Genomic DNA, 15141 nt, shown 5'->3' with positions numbered 1-15141 from the left:
TGATAATACCTTTATTTTTAAGAGCCAATATTCTCTTAGTGCCAAGGGCCTTAACATGGAACTATTAGGATATAATGCACTAACCACATGTTCTTAGGTTACACTTAAATAGTGTATAATTATACATGCAACATTAATATACAATAATAAGCATACTGAATTATTCACCAGTTGAAATATTTATAATACTGTAAATTATTAGATCATCTGAACTAAAACAAATCATATCTACAGTATATTTACATTTGAGTTGAAAGCAAAATTATTAGCCGCCCCTGTGACATTTTTATTATTTTTTTCTTTTCTTTTATTTCCCAAGTGTTGTTTAACAGAGCAAGGAAATGATCACAGTATTCTATAACATCTTTTCTAAAGTAAGTCTTAAACTAAAGGTGCAATATGTAAGTTTGACCCCAAGTGGTTGAAGTAGGTATTGCATTATTAGATGAAAACACATGCAAGCGCAGTTTGCTAGATTGAGACACTGAGCTCTGAAGTGTGAGGAAAAGTTAGTGTTATTTTCCCTACCCAAAGATGAGGCTGTGAAGTGTCAGAGGTTGAAGTTTATTTTTGCAAAAATACCTCAACATCATAGCCCCAGCCTTGTGCTGTGTTCCCATTATTTTTCTGACTAGTGCTTCAGCAATCTACAAGCTTACAACAGGAGATTCGTCAGCTCTTTGTTAAAGGAAGGATCAGAAAAGACTTTTCATGCATGGGACTTTGTCAGAGCTTGACAGGAACTTCACAGTACACATTTCATGGATCAGTTTCTTCCTCCATTTCACAAGTGTAAGTAAGTGTGATTGAAATGGTTGCCTCCTTGTTTTCTTTAGCTTTCAAATGATGTATTTATTTGTGTTTTGTCACTTGTAAATACTCGACGCGGCTTGTACTGCCACTATGTTTACAGATTTAAATGCATTGGAAAGCTCACGATCCAGCCGTTTGTCGTAGCTATGTCCACCATCAACTGTTTCTACACGTGCAGTGGTCAGGTTTCAAATTAGTTCAGCCTTTGCCACTGTGTGGATTGATACTGAATGTGTGTTACTGTTTTAACTTATGGTTAAGAATAGAGCAATATGCTGGTGTTAAACTGCATTGGTTTAATGCACTTCTGCATTGGGCTCACACATACACTCTGCACTCTGACTACTTCAACAATGTTGATAAGCCATGGTGGGCATTTCTCTCACGTCCTCTTTCTCTTCATGTCTTACGCTGACCAATCGAAATAGACTGTGTAATTGGACCAATCAGCGCAGATTAGCATCACGCTAAGGAGGGATTCGAGAACAAATGAATTGGTGAACCAATCATATGGGAGTTGCTGGGATAATTAGGCAAAAATAAATGCATATTATAAGACAATGAAAGTGTTTTTTGGCCTTGCATGTATATCAGCCTGTTGTTGGAGACCCCCACAAGCAAAATATGACCCTCTATAATGCAAAATAGGAGCTCTTCAAATCATGTTCTAAATAAAAAGCATCGGCACGCAATAGATGGAATATTTTAATTAAAAAAAAGAGTTTTTGTCGTAACCAACACCTGGGTTTCATATTTTAGAAATGGTTTCTATTTTTTTGCAGCTGAACAACAAAAAAACTTGATAACAATGGTCACCTCAGGTACACCTCATGTGCTTTATTCAGTGTTACATGCTTAACAATGTGAGTTTGAATGCCATTTTACATGACTTTTATTGCCTTACTACTGAAAGCAGCAGTAGATAGTTCACCTCAGATCTTAAAAAATAAAGCAAACTTTAGAACTGTGAAATAATGTAAACCAACACATATCAGTGATTCAGCATCTACGTTTGATAATGTTAAAGAGGTTTAATATGTATTAATTCGATTTACATTTCTGTCATGTTTCGTCTGGTGCAAACAGCCCAACTGATTATCACTGCAAACCTTGTCATGTAGCGTGTTGTTAGGACATGTGGTTACAATGTAACCTGCTCACCTAATGTTCACGTTCACAATATTTATATTATTTGCTAATTAATAACCTCATGTGGAACTCTGAATCTGCATCTCATTTCAGAGTCTGCTCCTATCCACCAGGGGTCACATTTTGGTCATGGACTTTGAGAGCCATTCTGAACTAATGAATGAAATATGTGGTTTTCCAAAAAGGCAACCCTGGGTGCTGAAATAAAATTGGCTAAAGTGGCAGTGGGTGGGTTAAAAGAATCACATAACAGACATGTTCAAAGCAAAATAACTGACTATAGCATTGTTTTTCAGATAAACAAGAATGCCCACTTAGCATGTTTCTGAAATATCTGCAAACATATAATGGTACCTTTATGCTTTAGTAGAGTCAAAAACTTACATACAGCACCTTTAAGTCTTATAACCTAATGAACCTAGTTAAGCCTTTGCAAATCAAGCTGAGAACAACAATCTTGCAAAATAACTAGTAAAATATTATGTACAGTCATCAAAAGAAATAAGTTATTAGAAATTTGTGGGGGGGGGGGGGTGTTAAACAGCACAAAATTGCACAGACGGGCTATTCATTTTGACTTCAACTGTATATAACAATCATTTGCATCCTGGTTCTATTTGTATACTGATGAGACCTGTTCAACACTAATGGAGCCAGAAAGTAAACAGTTACTCAGACAGAGCTGGTGTTGTTCTTTGTCAGTGCACCTGCTCACTGAAACTCTGATAAATCCAGTGCATCCCCAAGTGTTTGTCAGGCCAGACCAACCTCCTTCATCTGCTCCAGCTTCTCCAGTGTCTCTTTAGTGTCAAACTGCCATTGTTTCACTTGTTCAGTGGCTGTAATGCCCCCCTGAAACACATGCATGAAGAGTTTATACAGTATGTGGATTACAAAGAGCAATCTTAAGTATCTCATATTTTAAACTGGGATACTACGCAAGGTTCCCACTTTAACATTGACATTTAGTCAATTAGCAGACGATTTTGTCCAAAGCAACTTAAAATTGAGGAGGCATTCAGGGATTCAATAAGAAGAGATAATACACACAAGAAGTGCGAGCTATATAAAGTAACTTGTTTGTTCTCAGAGAATTTAGTGCTAGAGTAAGCTTTTTTATATGGGGGGGAGACCACCTTCTATAGGTGGTCTTAGTTTTATTCACCAGAGTTCAGGTGTTCTCGGAAGAGATGGGATTTTAGTTGCTGTTTGAATGATACCAGTGAATCCACAGTCCATGTGGGAATAGGAAGATCATTACACCAGTGTGGAACATGGTTTTAGAAAGTGACTTATAGCCTCTCTGCAATGGCACCACAAGGGGGTGCTCCCACCCTGATTGGAGGGTCCTGGAGGGGACGTGGACCTTCAGGAGAAGGTGAAGGTAGGAAAGTGCACTGCTAGTGGTGCATTTTCATCCAAATGTCAAATTTCCTGACTTTCCCTGATTAACAAACTAAATTTCCAAGACTTAAAAATGAAAGATGAACAGGACGCTGATGTGTTTTGCATAATATAAAAATTGTTTGAGCCTGAATATCATTTTTCATAGCCATTATGAGAGCAACATTAGATAATGTATCTTATCTTTTATATTAAGTAATAAAAAAAAAACAGAGCATCCAGTTTTAAGTGCTCATTTTGTAGTCTTAGCTTTTGATTTCCTGACATGTTTGCTCAGGTTAACATGTATAGCTTGGTGATTGCATTTAACTTAAAGGGATAGCTAAAAATTGCGTTTATCATTAAAGTGACAGGACTAATCGGACTACATTCGCAAATTTCTTACACAGACTGATCATTTTACTTCACGAGATCGCAGCGTGTCTTTAGGAGCCATCACTATTGACTTGGACCCGTTTGTATGTGCTTATTTTTAATCTCAAAAGACTCAAAAGCTTCTTTAATATTCTACTGAAGAAAAACAAAATAGTCACCTATATCTTGGATGACCTGTGGGTGAGTAGATTAACAGGGGGCTTTCATTTTTGGGTGTACTATTCCTTTAAGTGACTTTCAGAAAAAGAAAAAAAAGGTCCCACTTTATATTAAGTGGCCTTAACTAATATATACTTACAAAGGAATTAATAGTTTGTTACAATGTACTTATTGTATTAAATACATGTATTTACTGTGTACTTATGCTTGATTAAATACCTGTATGTAATTACATCTGTAATTAACTTTTGTAATAACATTAGTAAATACACTGTTGACCATCCCTTACACCTTAACCCACCCTTAAACCTACCCATGCCACCAAACCTGTTCATCACCCAACCTCTATCCCAACTCAAAAGCAACACAAGTGTTCTTAAATACATAATAAACACAGTAAGTACATTGTATTTATTTTTTTGATGTAAGTACATAGTAGTTAGGGACACGTAATATAAAGCGGGACCAAAAAAAAAAAAACAGTCTACATGAAACATGTAAACAAATGTGATGAGAAACAAGACAAATTGCAAAATGGCAACGAGCTCAACGTAGTCATGTTGAATCAAGCATTTAATGAGAGAATTTGCTCCGTGACAGAAATGAAGATGGCTTTGGCTTACATCTCGACAATGGAAATGTTCTCATTATCTTGAACGCATCAAAGAAAAGGAAAGGGAATGGTCTCAATTGACAGTGATTTTACCAAACGAATAAGCCAAAAGTACGAAAGTAGCAAAACACATTGCTTCAAACTTTAATTAATCTGTATTTACGGCATGTATGGCTCTGGGTTCAAGACGTTATTATAAGATACCATCATCCTAAATTATTAATTTTTGTGTCTTTTTTTAGGTGAAGGAAAGCGTAGTTTATACAGTGCTTTGTTAATTGCAAAATTCATCTAATACATAAAAAAAATAAAATAAAAAAAAAGAAGCCCCTGGAACTTCTGAAAGAGATCAAGCCTCATCCAGGTAACCTAAAAGTAACTTAAAAGTAACGTTAACACTTTACTTACCATAAAAAGTAATGCAACTAGTTACTTTTTTGGGGAGTGATTCAATATTGTAATGGATTACATTCAAAAGAAACTTCCCCAACACTGTGTATACATCATCTGAAAGTTAATATAAGCTAAAAATAAATAAGCTTTTTATTGATGCTTGGTTTGTGTAGATAAAACAAGAACTATTTCAAAATACTGAACCTGAGAGTTAAAAAAATTTGTTTGAGTAAAAATTGAATTTTGATATATTTACAGCTCTCATCTTCATGGAACATGATCATTACTTTTTTCAAATTCATTCATTCATTTTCTTTCAGCTTAGTATGTTTATTAATCTGGGGTTACCACAGTGGAATGAACTTCCAACTTATCCAGCATATGTTTTACACAGCGGATGCCCTTCCAGCCGCAACCCATTATTGGGAAACATCCATTAACACTCATTCACACACAACACATACACTACAGATAATTTAGCCTACCCAATTCACCAGTACCACATGTCCTTGGACTTGTGTGGGGAAATTTATTCAAATTATTTAATGATTTAAAAAGAAATCTATCATTTTTACCCATGCAATGTATTTTTTTGGTTATTGCCAAAAATATGCCTGTGCAACATAAACACGGGGTAAATCTCGGGGGGTGGGGGAAGGGGACAGAAGGACATGCCCCCCCTTATCCGAGGATTTCTTCAGTTTCTTCCTCCATTTCACAAGTGTAAGTGTGATTAAAATGGTTGCCTCCCTGTTTTCTCTAGCTTGCAAATGATGTATTTAATTGTGTTTTGTTACTTGTAACCGCTTGTACTGTATCTGGTTAACTCTTTTTATTCTCATATCACATCTAAAACTGTCTAACTGGTGTTAAACTGCATTGCTTTAATGCACTCCAGCATTGAACTCACACACACACTCTGACTACCTCAAAACTGTTAATAAGCCGTGGTGGGCCTTTCTCTCGGTCTCACGCTGAATGCAGTCGACCAATCACAATAGACTGGGTCATCAGACCAATCAGCCCAGATTAGCATCGCACTAAGGAGGTGTTTGGGCACTATGCATCGCTGAACGAATCATATGAGAGTTGTTGGGATAATTAAATGAATTAGGTAAAAATAAATGCATATTAAAAGACAATGAAAATGTTTTTTCACCTTGCATGCATATCAGCCTGTTGTTGGAGACCCACAAAACCAAAAATATGACCCTTTTTAAGGCATAATAGGGGCTCTTTAAGTGTCTTATTAATATGGAGACTTCTGGACACACCCCCATTGTTAACTGTAATTTACCCCCATGAATAAAAGACTGGATATGATGTGATGATAACTAACATTACATCTCAAAATCTGCTAGATAATTATGTAATAATTAACATTACTTGCATCTTAACTGATATGTTCTGCAGTACTTACAGCATTCTTGATCTGCATATCGGCTCCTGCCAGGATGAGCTGTTTGACAATTTTATATCGATTTAATCTGACAGCGTCATGTAGAGCCGTGTCTCCTTCCTTTAACAGACAATTGTTTTTTCAAATGATTAAACTGGATTATAATCTGCATATTTGTTTTGCTCTTGAATTATACATCAGTTACCCAATCCTTGGCATTAATATTGATTCCGTTGTCTAAAAGATGTTGCACCACATCGCTGTGACCCGTTCTTGTGGCCACATGTAAAGGTGAGCTGAGCAGCTGAGTGGCAGATAAAAAGGGATATTATCTGTTACTAAACATGTTTCTTCTTACATATCATGCAGTGTTTCACATAAAAGCATCATTACTTTGTCTCTGACGTTGATGTCTGCTCCTCTGTCCTGAAGAACTGTTAATGCTGAGAGACTTCCACCTCTGCAAGCCCAATGCACAGCCCTGCAGTCCAGCTAAACCAATGACAAAACAGGAGCATAGTTGATAAACAAACCCAACCAAACATGTTTTACTTAAATTAATTAATGCAAAATATTATTACAGTTTAATAAATATACTGAAATAATACTAAATAAAATAAAATAATACAAAATAAACATAAATAATTCAAATATATCATACAAGATAAATTCATACAAAAATAATAAAATGACAAAATTACTGAAATAGTTAAAGGATAGTTATTTTTCACCCTTCTGTTGGAGTTTAGTTTTTTCTTATCTTCTTTAATGTCTTCTTTTAAGTTTAGTAAAAAAAAAATGTGGAACCACTTGAGGGAGAGTAAACAGTGAGTGAATTTTCATTTTTGGGTGAACTATCCCTTTAAAATTAATAATCAATAAATATAACAATTAAAACTATGAACTAAAATATGAATAAAATCCATAACATCTATCCAGTGAAATCCATCCATCTATCTAGTGAAACGGAAAAGCAAAAAACAAAGAAGCACATTACAAGCAGTGCATATTGCAAAAGTGCAAAAAAACAGTTACGGAAATTAATTCACTTTATAAACATTTGTCATGATCTCACCCTGTCTTTAAAATTGATGTCAGCTCCTTTGTCCAGTAATTTTTCCACTATTTTAGTATGATTTTGCAAAGCAGCTCGATGCAGTGCTGTTTTCCTGAACTAAAGCAACAAAACAAAAACAAAACAGAAATGTTCGAGAAATTCATCACCAGGTCAAAGTTACTCTGGCCAACTATTTTCATTTAGTTTTAAACTATTACATCAACTTAAATAAATACAGGCAGGCCCGGCCCTAAGCAATTTAGCACCCTAGGCAAGATTTCAGGTGGCGCCCTGTCACATCGCAGTGAATTCCACTGTATAGTCATAAGAAACTAAATAGCTTTTTGATCGACTACTACAAGCTGGGAAAACGTCAGATAAATATGCCAATGCAATTAACATTAATGCTGAATAGATTTAATATTTATGCATTTGTTTGAGGAAGGAATGATGGGGTAGTTACATTACTATTACTATAACTATTTTCCATAACATCTATGTCCTTCCATAACATTAGCTGACGTCAAAACTAACTGATAGCACTATAGCTATTTATTGATTAGCAATCTGTCCAACGTTGGATGTAAAAAATATGGGACAACAAATAGCTTCAAATTATAGAATATATAGCAAACATTAGAAAATATTGACAACAAAATAAAAGGTTTAGCCTATTAAAATTGATGGCCTATACAGAAATTAAATAAAGCTATAAAATCTACTTCACTTTTAATTGTATTTGCATATTGATTAAAGTCACTATCGTTATTTAGTGAAGAGCAGCAAATGAATCTCTCATTGTGTTTTGTTTAATAACAGAGGTGTTATTGTAAGAATGCACAGATCTATAATGAAGCATTCGACTACTTTAGTAACTGTTTGTGCTCATTTAAGAGAAAATTAGTTGTGTTGAAAATAAAACACGCAGGACGGAGCCCAAAAAAAAAAAACGAAAAAAAAAAAAACTTTTCTGACGGTCCCTTACTAAGACCTCCGCTCCGCTCCCATCCCGGGTGAACGCAGTGGTCGTAATGTTGAGCGGAAAAAAAGAAAAAGACAGCTGTGAAACATAGCTTTGCCTTTTGTAGGAAACACACTTTAGATCTTTTTAGGGTAAAAGGTTTTTGAGTTATTGCCGTCTATCACTGAACGTGTCAGGAATACCGAAAACAAAACCAACTTAACCGCGCTCATTTCTGGCGCCCCCCTGGATGTACAGCACCCTTAGCATTGGCCTATACTGCTTATGCCACGGGCAGGCCCTGAATACAGGTAAATAAAACACCAATGGACAGAACATGTACTACACTAAAACAAAACATTCAAAGATGATTCTTTGGATTTACACATTTTTTTAAGCTAAATGGTGGTAAACAATAAATTTGGGCTGAATTTAAACAAGCAAATTACGTTGAACATTACTAAATTTAATTCATTTGTTTAAATTCAGCCCATATAAATTGTTTGCAATAATTTAGCAGAAATATTTTTCCATGTATAATTTCTGGCATGATGCACCTCATCACAGGTGTTTGGATCTCCCCCATCGTCCAGAAACCTTTCCACTACTTCCATCTTTCCCTGAGCTGCTGCTTTTAAAAACTCCTCTTGCTCCACAGCTCCCTGACAAACACCACAGAGGTTAATTTAGAAGGTTTAAAAAGCAGGTCTTCAGTCTAGTTCAGTTTAGTAATAATCTGTAATATTTACAATATATCCAGTTTTGAATGTCACAGTAATAACTGAACTACAGATGTTTCGTTCTTACAGAAACATTCGTTATGTCTTTGAAAAGTGTTGTCTTGTTCTTAATCTTCTTCTTGGTGCGCAGCTCAATAATGTTCTCTGCGCCTCCTAGATCAACAATCTCACGCCTCAGATCAGAGGAGATCTTCCTCACTCGTTCTTCATCCTGTGTGCACAATCAAAACATCTCTTTGCTGTATACATGGAGTATTTTTACAACAATACACAGCTTATCATTTAAGTAGAAATCATGCTCACATACTGTGCTTGTTATTATGCAATCTAGATAATTTCCTCCAAATAACAATAAATAAAAGTGTCGTACTGCAACTTTACATTAACATCTAGTGTTAGTGTTCAAGTGAACCGGCAAGAAGTTTTGCTGGTTCGAGCCTCGGCTGGGTCAGTTGGCATTTCTGTGTGGAGTTTGCATGTTCTCCCCATGTTTGCGTGGGTTTCCTCCGGGTGCTCCGGTTTCCCCCAATGTCCAAAGACGTGCGCTAAATGCACTCTGTGATTTAAACTGGCCATGTATGGGTGTTTCCCAGTACTGGGTTGAGACCAGAAGGGCATCCGCTAAAAAAATGCCAGAATAGTTGGCAATTCCTACCGCTGTGGTGGGGCCGACGAAAAATTAAAGAACGAATAAATGTGTGCTTTTGGCAGATGCTTTTGTCCAAAGCAATAAATATTTCAAGCGATATATTCTGTTGAATTTACACAATCCCTTGAATCAAAGCAAATAATTTTTTTGGTAGTCCTACGCTCTACTCATTGAGCAACAGAAAGACTAAAAGAAGAAAAATCACATGACTATTAACCAAAAAATTTAATCTCTGTTATTAATTACTCATCCTCATGTCATTCATCCTCATGTCATTCAGATGAAATCTGAGAACTCCCTCATCCTCCATTTACCAAAACAGTTGTTAGATCAGGGGTGACCAAACTTTTTCCTATAAAGGGCCAAAACACAAACTTGATTGAGGATTGTGCATGGGCCAAATATATACTAAAACATTAAATATACGGTATATTAAATTTGCCATGGGTGATTTCCTAATTTACTCTGTAATATTTAACAATAACTAGAACAGTTACTCTTCATCCTATTATCTAATGCAGTATCATTTTAAAGATTTTATAATGAACTTATTACAGTAAAAACAAACAATCCCATATATAACACAATGGAGTTCAATGCTGAGTCAAGCTGCTCCTACTTTACCTTGATTTGCTTGCAGATGTCTTATGCATTGTCCTCTATCTATCAAGTGACAGTATTTACATATCAGAAGTCTGATTCATTTACAACATTTAGTTGAATCATTTCATTTCAGTTGGCTTTTTTGTGGCTCAGCAAGAAAACAAAGAATCAAAAGGTTACGTTAAATTTGAAATGACAATCTCTGTTCAAGGCAGTCGCCCCAACCACCTTCCTATCATTCTCCCTCTCTTTTCAGATGATGTGATGGGCCAAATCAAAGGTTACCAAGGGCTAACTTTGGCTCACGGGCCCTACTTTGTGTCATCTGCTGTAGATAGTCAAAGTTCAGAAAAGGAACCAAAAATATTGTCCATGTTACTTTAGTGGTTCAACTCTACGTGGTTCAGCAGATGAAGCTCCAAGAACACTTTTGTTTGCCAAAAATCAACTTTGATTGCCAGTGTTTTCCACATCAGATCCAATTGTGCATTTACTACAGCAATATGTTGCTTGTGTTATCGCTGCTAACTCTAATGGCAATACATCATACTGCCCACAATAAACCTGCACATGACTTGATGCCAGAAAGAAGATGTAGGCGAATAAAGTCATATTTACAATTTTGTTTTGCCCCACAAAGCTTAAAGCTTCGTACTGTTTGATTACAGTACACTGAAATCAAGTGGCATGTTTTGACAATGTTTCTGGTTCTTTTTCTGGACTTTGAACATCTCAAAACACTTGCTGTCTATGGAGGATCAGACAGCTCTCAGGATTCATCTAAAATATCTTAATTTGTGTATTAAAGATGAACAGAATTTTCATTTTTCGTTAAAATAAACGTTTAAGATTACTTTTAGAGCTAATTGTCTGGCTTTGTCTGTAGTACAGTCCAGTGTTTTACAAGGTTGACCTCTTAATTTTCTACGTTGAGCTGTGAGTTTTAAGCCAAATTCATGCAATATTCATCCCAGACACAGAAAGAGCTCATTTCATTCAATGCTAGCAGAAGCTCTAGAATTATAAACATGCAAAGATGCAATGATCTGTTATGCTTCAAGAATTACATTTGCTTGTCCTTTATTTGCATGTTACACTTTAGATATTGTGATCAAGTGGAGAAGAAGCAGCACTGTTTTATCATACTAAATACATTCAATGATTCGGTTACAATGTGCTCTTTGTGTTCTGATAAAACACACAGCATACACTCACAAAAAATGTTTGCTGTTTGTTCAAACAACTTATTTAAAATGAGCAGAAACAACACAATTTTTGAGATTTACTTAAAAATCCAATTTTTATGTTCAATCCACTTAAATTTTCTAGGCTTTCCTGTTTTTTATAAAATTGATGGTGTGTGACTACCATGTCAACACAGTCTGTATCACTAATTAAATATGGATTATTTCTCTGGATTTGAGCATTCTTTGAAATAATTGTGTAACATCAACAAAAAATATAACTGTTGGAGTGTTTTTTGGATATTTTAATGAAAAAAGAAAACATTCATATTATGCTTTTAAAAGGGACATTGACAATCCAAAACTTTACTTGCAATGTTAAAGGTTAAAAATGTCTGTTTAGCATACATCAAAAAGTTTTACTCAAAACGTCAACTTTTACGCTAAAAACACTCACTGGCCACTTTATTAGGTACACCTGTCCAACTGCTCGTTAACACAAATTTCTAATCAGCCAATCACATGGCAGCAACTCAACGCATGTAGACATGGTCAAGACGATCTGCTGCAGTTCAAATCGAGCATCAGAATGGGGAAGAAAGGTGATTTAAGTGACTTTGAACGTGGCAAAGTTGTTGGTGCCACATAGGCAGGTCTGAGTATTTCAGAAACTGTAGATCTACTGGGATTTTTACGCACAACCATATCTTGGGTTTACAGAGAATGGTCAGAAAAAAAGAAAATATCCAGTGAGTGGCAGTTGTGTGGGTGAAAATGCCTTGATGATGCTAAAGGTCAGAGGAGAATGGCCAGACTGGTTCCAGCTGATAGAAAGGCAACAGTAACTCAAATAACCACCCGTTACAACCGAGGTCTGCAGAAGAGAACCTCTGAATGCACAACACGTTAAACCTTGAGGCGGATGGAAACAGCAGCAGAAGACCACACCGGGTGCCGCTCTTGTCAGCTAAGAACAGGAAACTGAGGCTACAGTTCGCACAGGCTCACCAAAATTGTACAACAGAAGTTTGGAAAAACGTTGCCTGGTTTGATGAGTTTAGATTTCTGCTGCTGCGGATGATAGGGTCAGAATTTGGCATCATCAACATAAAAGCATGGATCCATCCTGTCATGTATCAATGGTTCAGGCTGGTGGTGGTGGTGTAATGGTGTGGGGGATGTTTTCTTGGCACACTTTAGACCCATTAATACCAATTGAGCATCATGTCAACATGACAGCCTACCTGAGTATTGTTGCTGACCATGTCCGATCCTTTATGACCACAGTGTACCATCTTCTGATGGCTATCAGATAACGCATCATGTCATAAAGCACGAATCATCTCAGACTGGTTTCTTAAACTTCACAATGAGTTCACTGTACTTAAATGGCCTCCACAGTCACCAGACGTCAGTACAATAGAGCACCTTTGGGACGTGGTGGAACAGGAGATTCGCATCATGGATGTGATGCTATCATGTCAATATGGACCAAAATCTCTGAAGAACTTTCCTAGTATCTTGTTGAATCCACGCCACAAAGGATTAAGGCAGTTCTGAAGGCAAAAGGAGGTCCAACCTGGTACTAGTCAGGTGTACCTAATAAAGTGGCCAATACACAATAAACTGAAACAAGTTTTTTTTGAAGGGGAGACAACTTAATTGTTTTATGTACGATTCACTTATATTTGGTAAAAACGAATAAGTTAAATACTGTAAAAAATGCTGGGTTCAACACAATTGATTTGCGTTGGTACAACCTGAAGGAATTAAGCTAACTTAGGTTTATTTTTTTTTACAAATTTAAGTGAATTGAACATAAACAATTAAGTTGTCCCTAAAACAATTAAGAATTGTGTTGTTTCAGCTCATTTTAAATAAGTAGTTTGAACAAGCAACAAATGTCATTTTTGAGTGCTAATTGTCCTACATGCCTGTGTGGAACTTTTACAGTGTACCAGATATTGAACAGACGGTTTACTAATAGTTACTACTACTTACACTGAAAAAGCTTTTCACTCTACAAAAGTTCCTTTAAAGTGGACAAGGATTATTTAGAATAAAATTGAAAGAAAATAAAACTCTGTTTAGACACTTGTAGTGTAATGACTGCTATAGTTAACAAAAAGTGACAGACAACAGAAGTGTTTCCTCAAAATTATCTCAAACATTTTTCCACTCACCTGAATATCTGCAAGACTTTGATTGACAGATACATTCCCTCCTTCGGCTCCCGCATCCACAACCAAAATCCCCAACTTCCGAGCCCGAGCTCGACGCTTCTATGCAATGTCAACAAAAGTGAACATACAAACTTTTTCCACACAAGCATGTCCAACATCTAATACATGCAAACAATAATCAAAATAATCAGTAAATCCATTTTAAATCTCATACCTCCTCACGTTTATCAAGAGCTGCTCTTCTGTCCACCACAGCCGTCGCCCACAGGATGTTTTCATCCATTATGACAAAGAATAATAATAATACCTTGACTCAAAAACCAATGGTGCTGTTAAAAGCAGAGCAGATCTACTGTACTGAGATCTGAACAGGTCTTATAGCTCACAGCAGGAATGTAAAGCCAAGTCAGGCCCAGTGTGACAGCTGTGGACAGAAGCTTCTGGACCCAACACAAAAACGCAGCCCGCTGCTATCCATGAGCTCAATGTTCAGTGTTCAGGCCATTTTTACAAGAATCACGGCCCGTTTAGCCTCCTGTTTTGGCAATTATGTTATTTATAAGTCTTTCATTAGTGTCAAGTGATACCTCATAACTAGTTTCAAAGAATGCCTCTTAACAAACAAAGACCAATCGCTGAACGGCATTCAGGAACAACCTGTTTGTTGAACACAGACAAATGTTAAGATTGAGTATTTGTGAAATGTAGTTTGTGATCGAATAAACAGAAGCAAATAGCTGTGAAGGTGAGCTCAAAGTTGACATTTTCAATAAAACTATCATTAAAAGTGGTACAAGTGTTGAGTAACAGCAAGTGATCATGTGGCATACTGTGTGTTACAAGCGCGGATACTCATGAAGGTTTGGTTTGATTTGATTTCACAACATGTAGCCATGTTGTTCAAGTCCTTCAAATGACCAGTTATTAAATGCTGAAAGTCATACCCTATCTTTTGCAAAGCCAGCTCAATTTTTATTGTATTGTTTAAGGGGAAATGAATCAATTGGAAAATATAAATTAAATAAAAAACACTTCTGCTATTTAGAAGTTCAGTTATTTTAGAGTAATGAAAAACATTGGTGGAGAGAAAACTGAATTTATTTTTAAACAGATATAATAATAATAATAATAATAATAATAATAATAATTTGCTGCCGATAATATATATAGGCCTATTGCTATTGTGACATAAATGTTATATCTATTCAAAATAATAATAACAATAAATGATGCTATATGATCAACTCACCTTATATGTAAATTTAATTTATATATATATATATATATATATATATATATATATATATATATATATATATATATATATATACACACACATATATACATATATATTTAAAAATCCAACGGTTAAAACAAGATTGTCAGTTTGGTAATTTTTTTAAATACTTTTATTTATTCGAAAATGCAATAAAGTAACAAAAGGTGACAATACAGACTT

General features: G+C 35.7%; 1 protein-coding gene across 1 annotated transcript; it reads right to left on the bottom strand.

Annotated features, from left to right (window-relative positions):
* Positions 1 to 548: 548 nt before the first annotated feature.
* Positions 549 to 14339, bottom strand: ankrd2 (ankyrin repeat domain 2 (stretch responsive muscle)). Its single transcript, XM_087279729.1, has 9 exons — positions 13897 to 14339; positions 13683 to 13781; positions 9131 to 9274; positions 8881 to 8985; positions 7381 to 7479; positions 6699 to 6797; positions 6511 to 6609; positions 6327 to 6425; positions 549 to 2814 (listed from the first exon to the last, which is right to left on the bottom strand). Exons 1-9 carry the CDS (start codon positions 13963 to 13965, stop codon positions 2716 to 2718), a joined length of 912 nt encoding a protein of 303 aa, XP_087135855.1. The 5' UTR covers positions 13966 to 14339; the 3' UTR covers positions 549 to 2715.
* Between the last annotated feature and the right edge of the window lie 802 nt (positions 14340 to 15141).

This window comes from Danio rerio, chromosome 13 (genome assembly GCF_052040795.2).
Source record: "Danio rerio strain M-AB ecotype USA chromosome 13, GRCz13ab, whole genome shotgun sequence".
Taxonomy (NCBI): Eukaryota; Metazoa; Chordata; class Actinopteri; order Cypriniformes; family Danionidae; genus Danio; species Danio rerio.
Note: the sequence above shows the minus strand (reverse complement) of the source record. Positions and strands in the feature narration are given on the sequence as shown.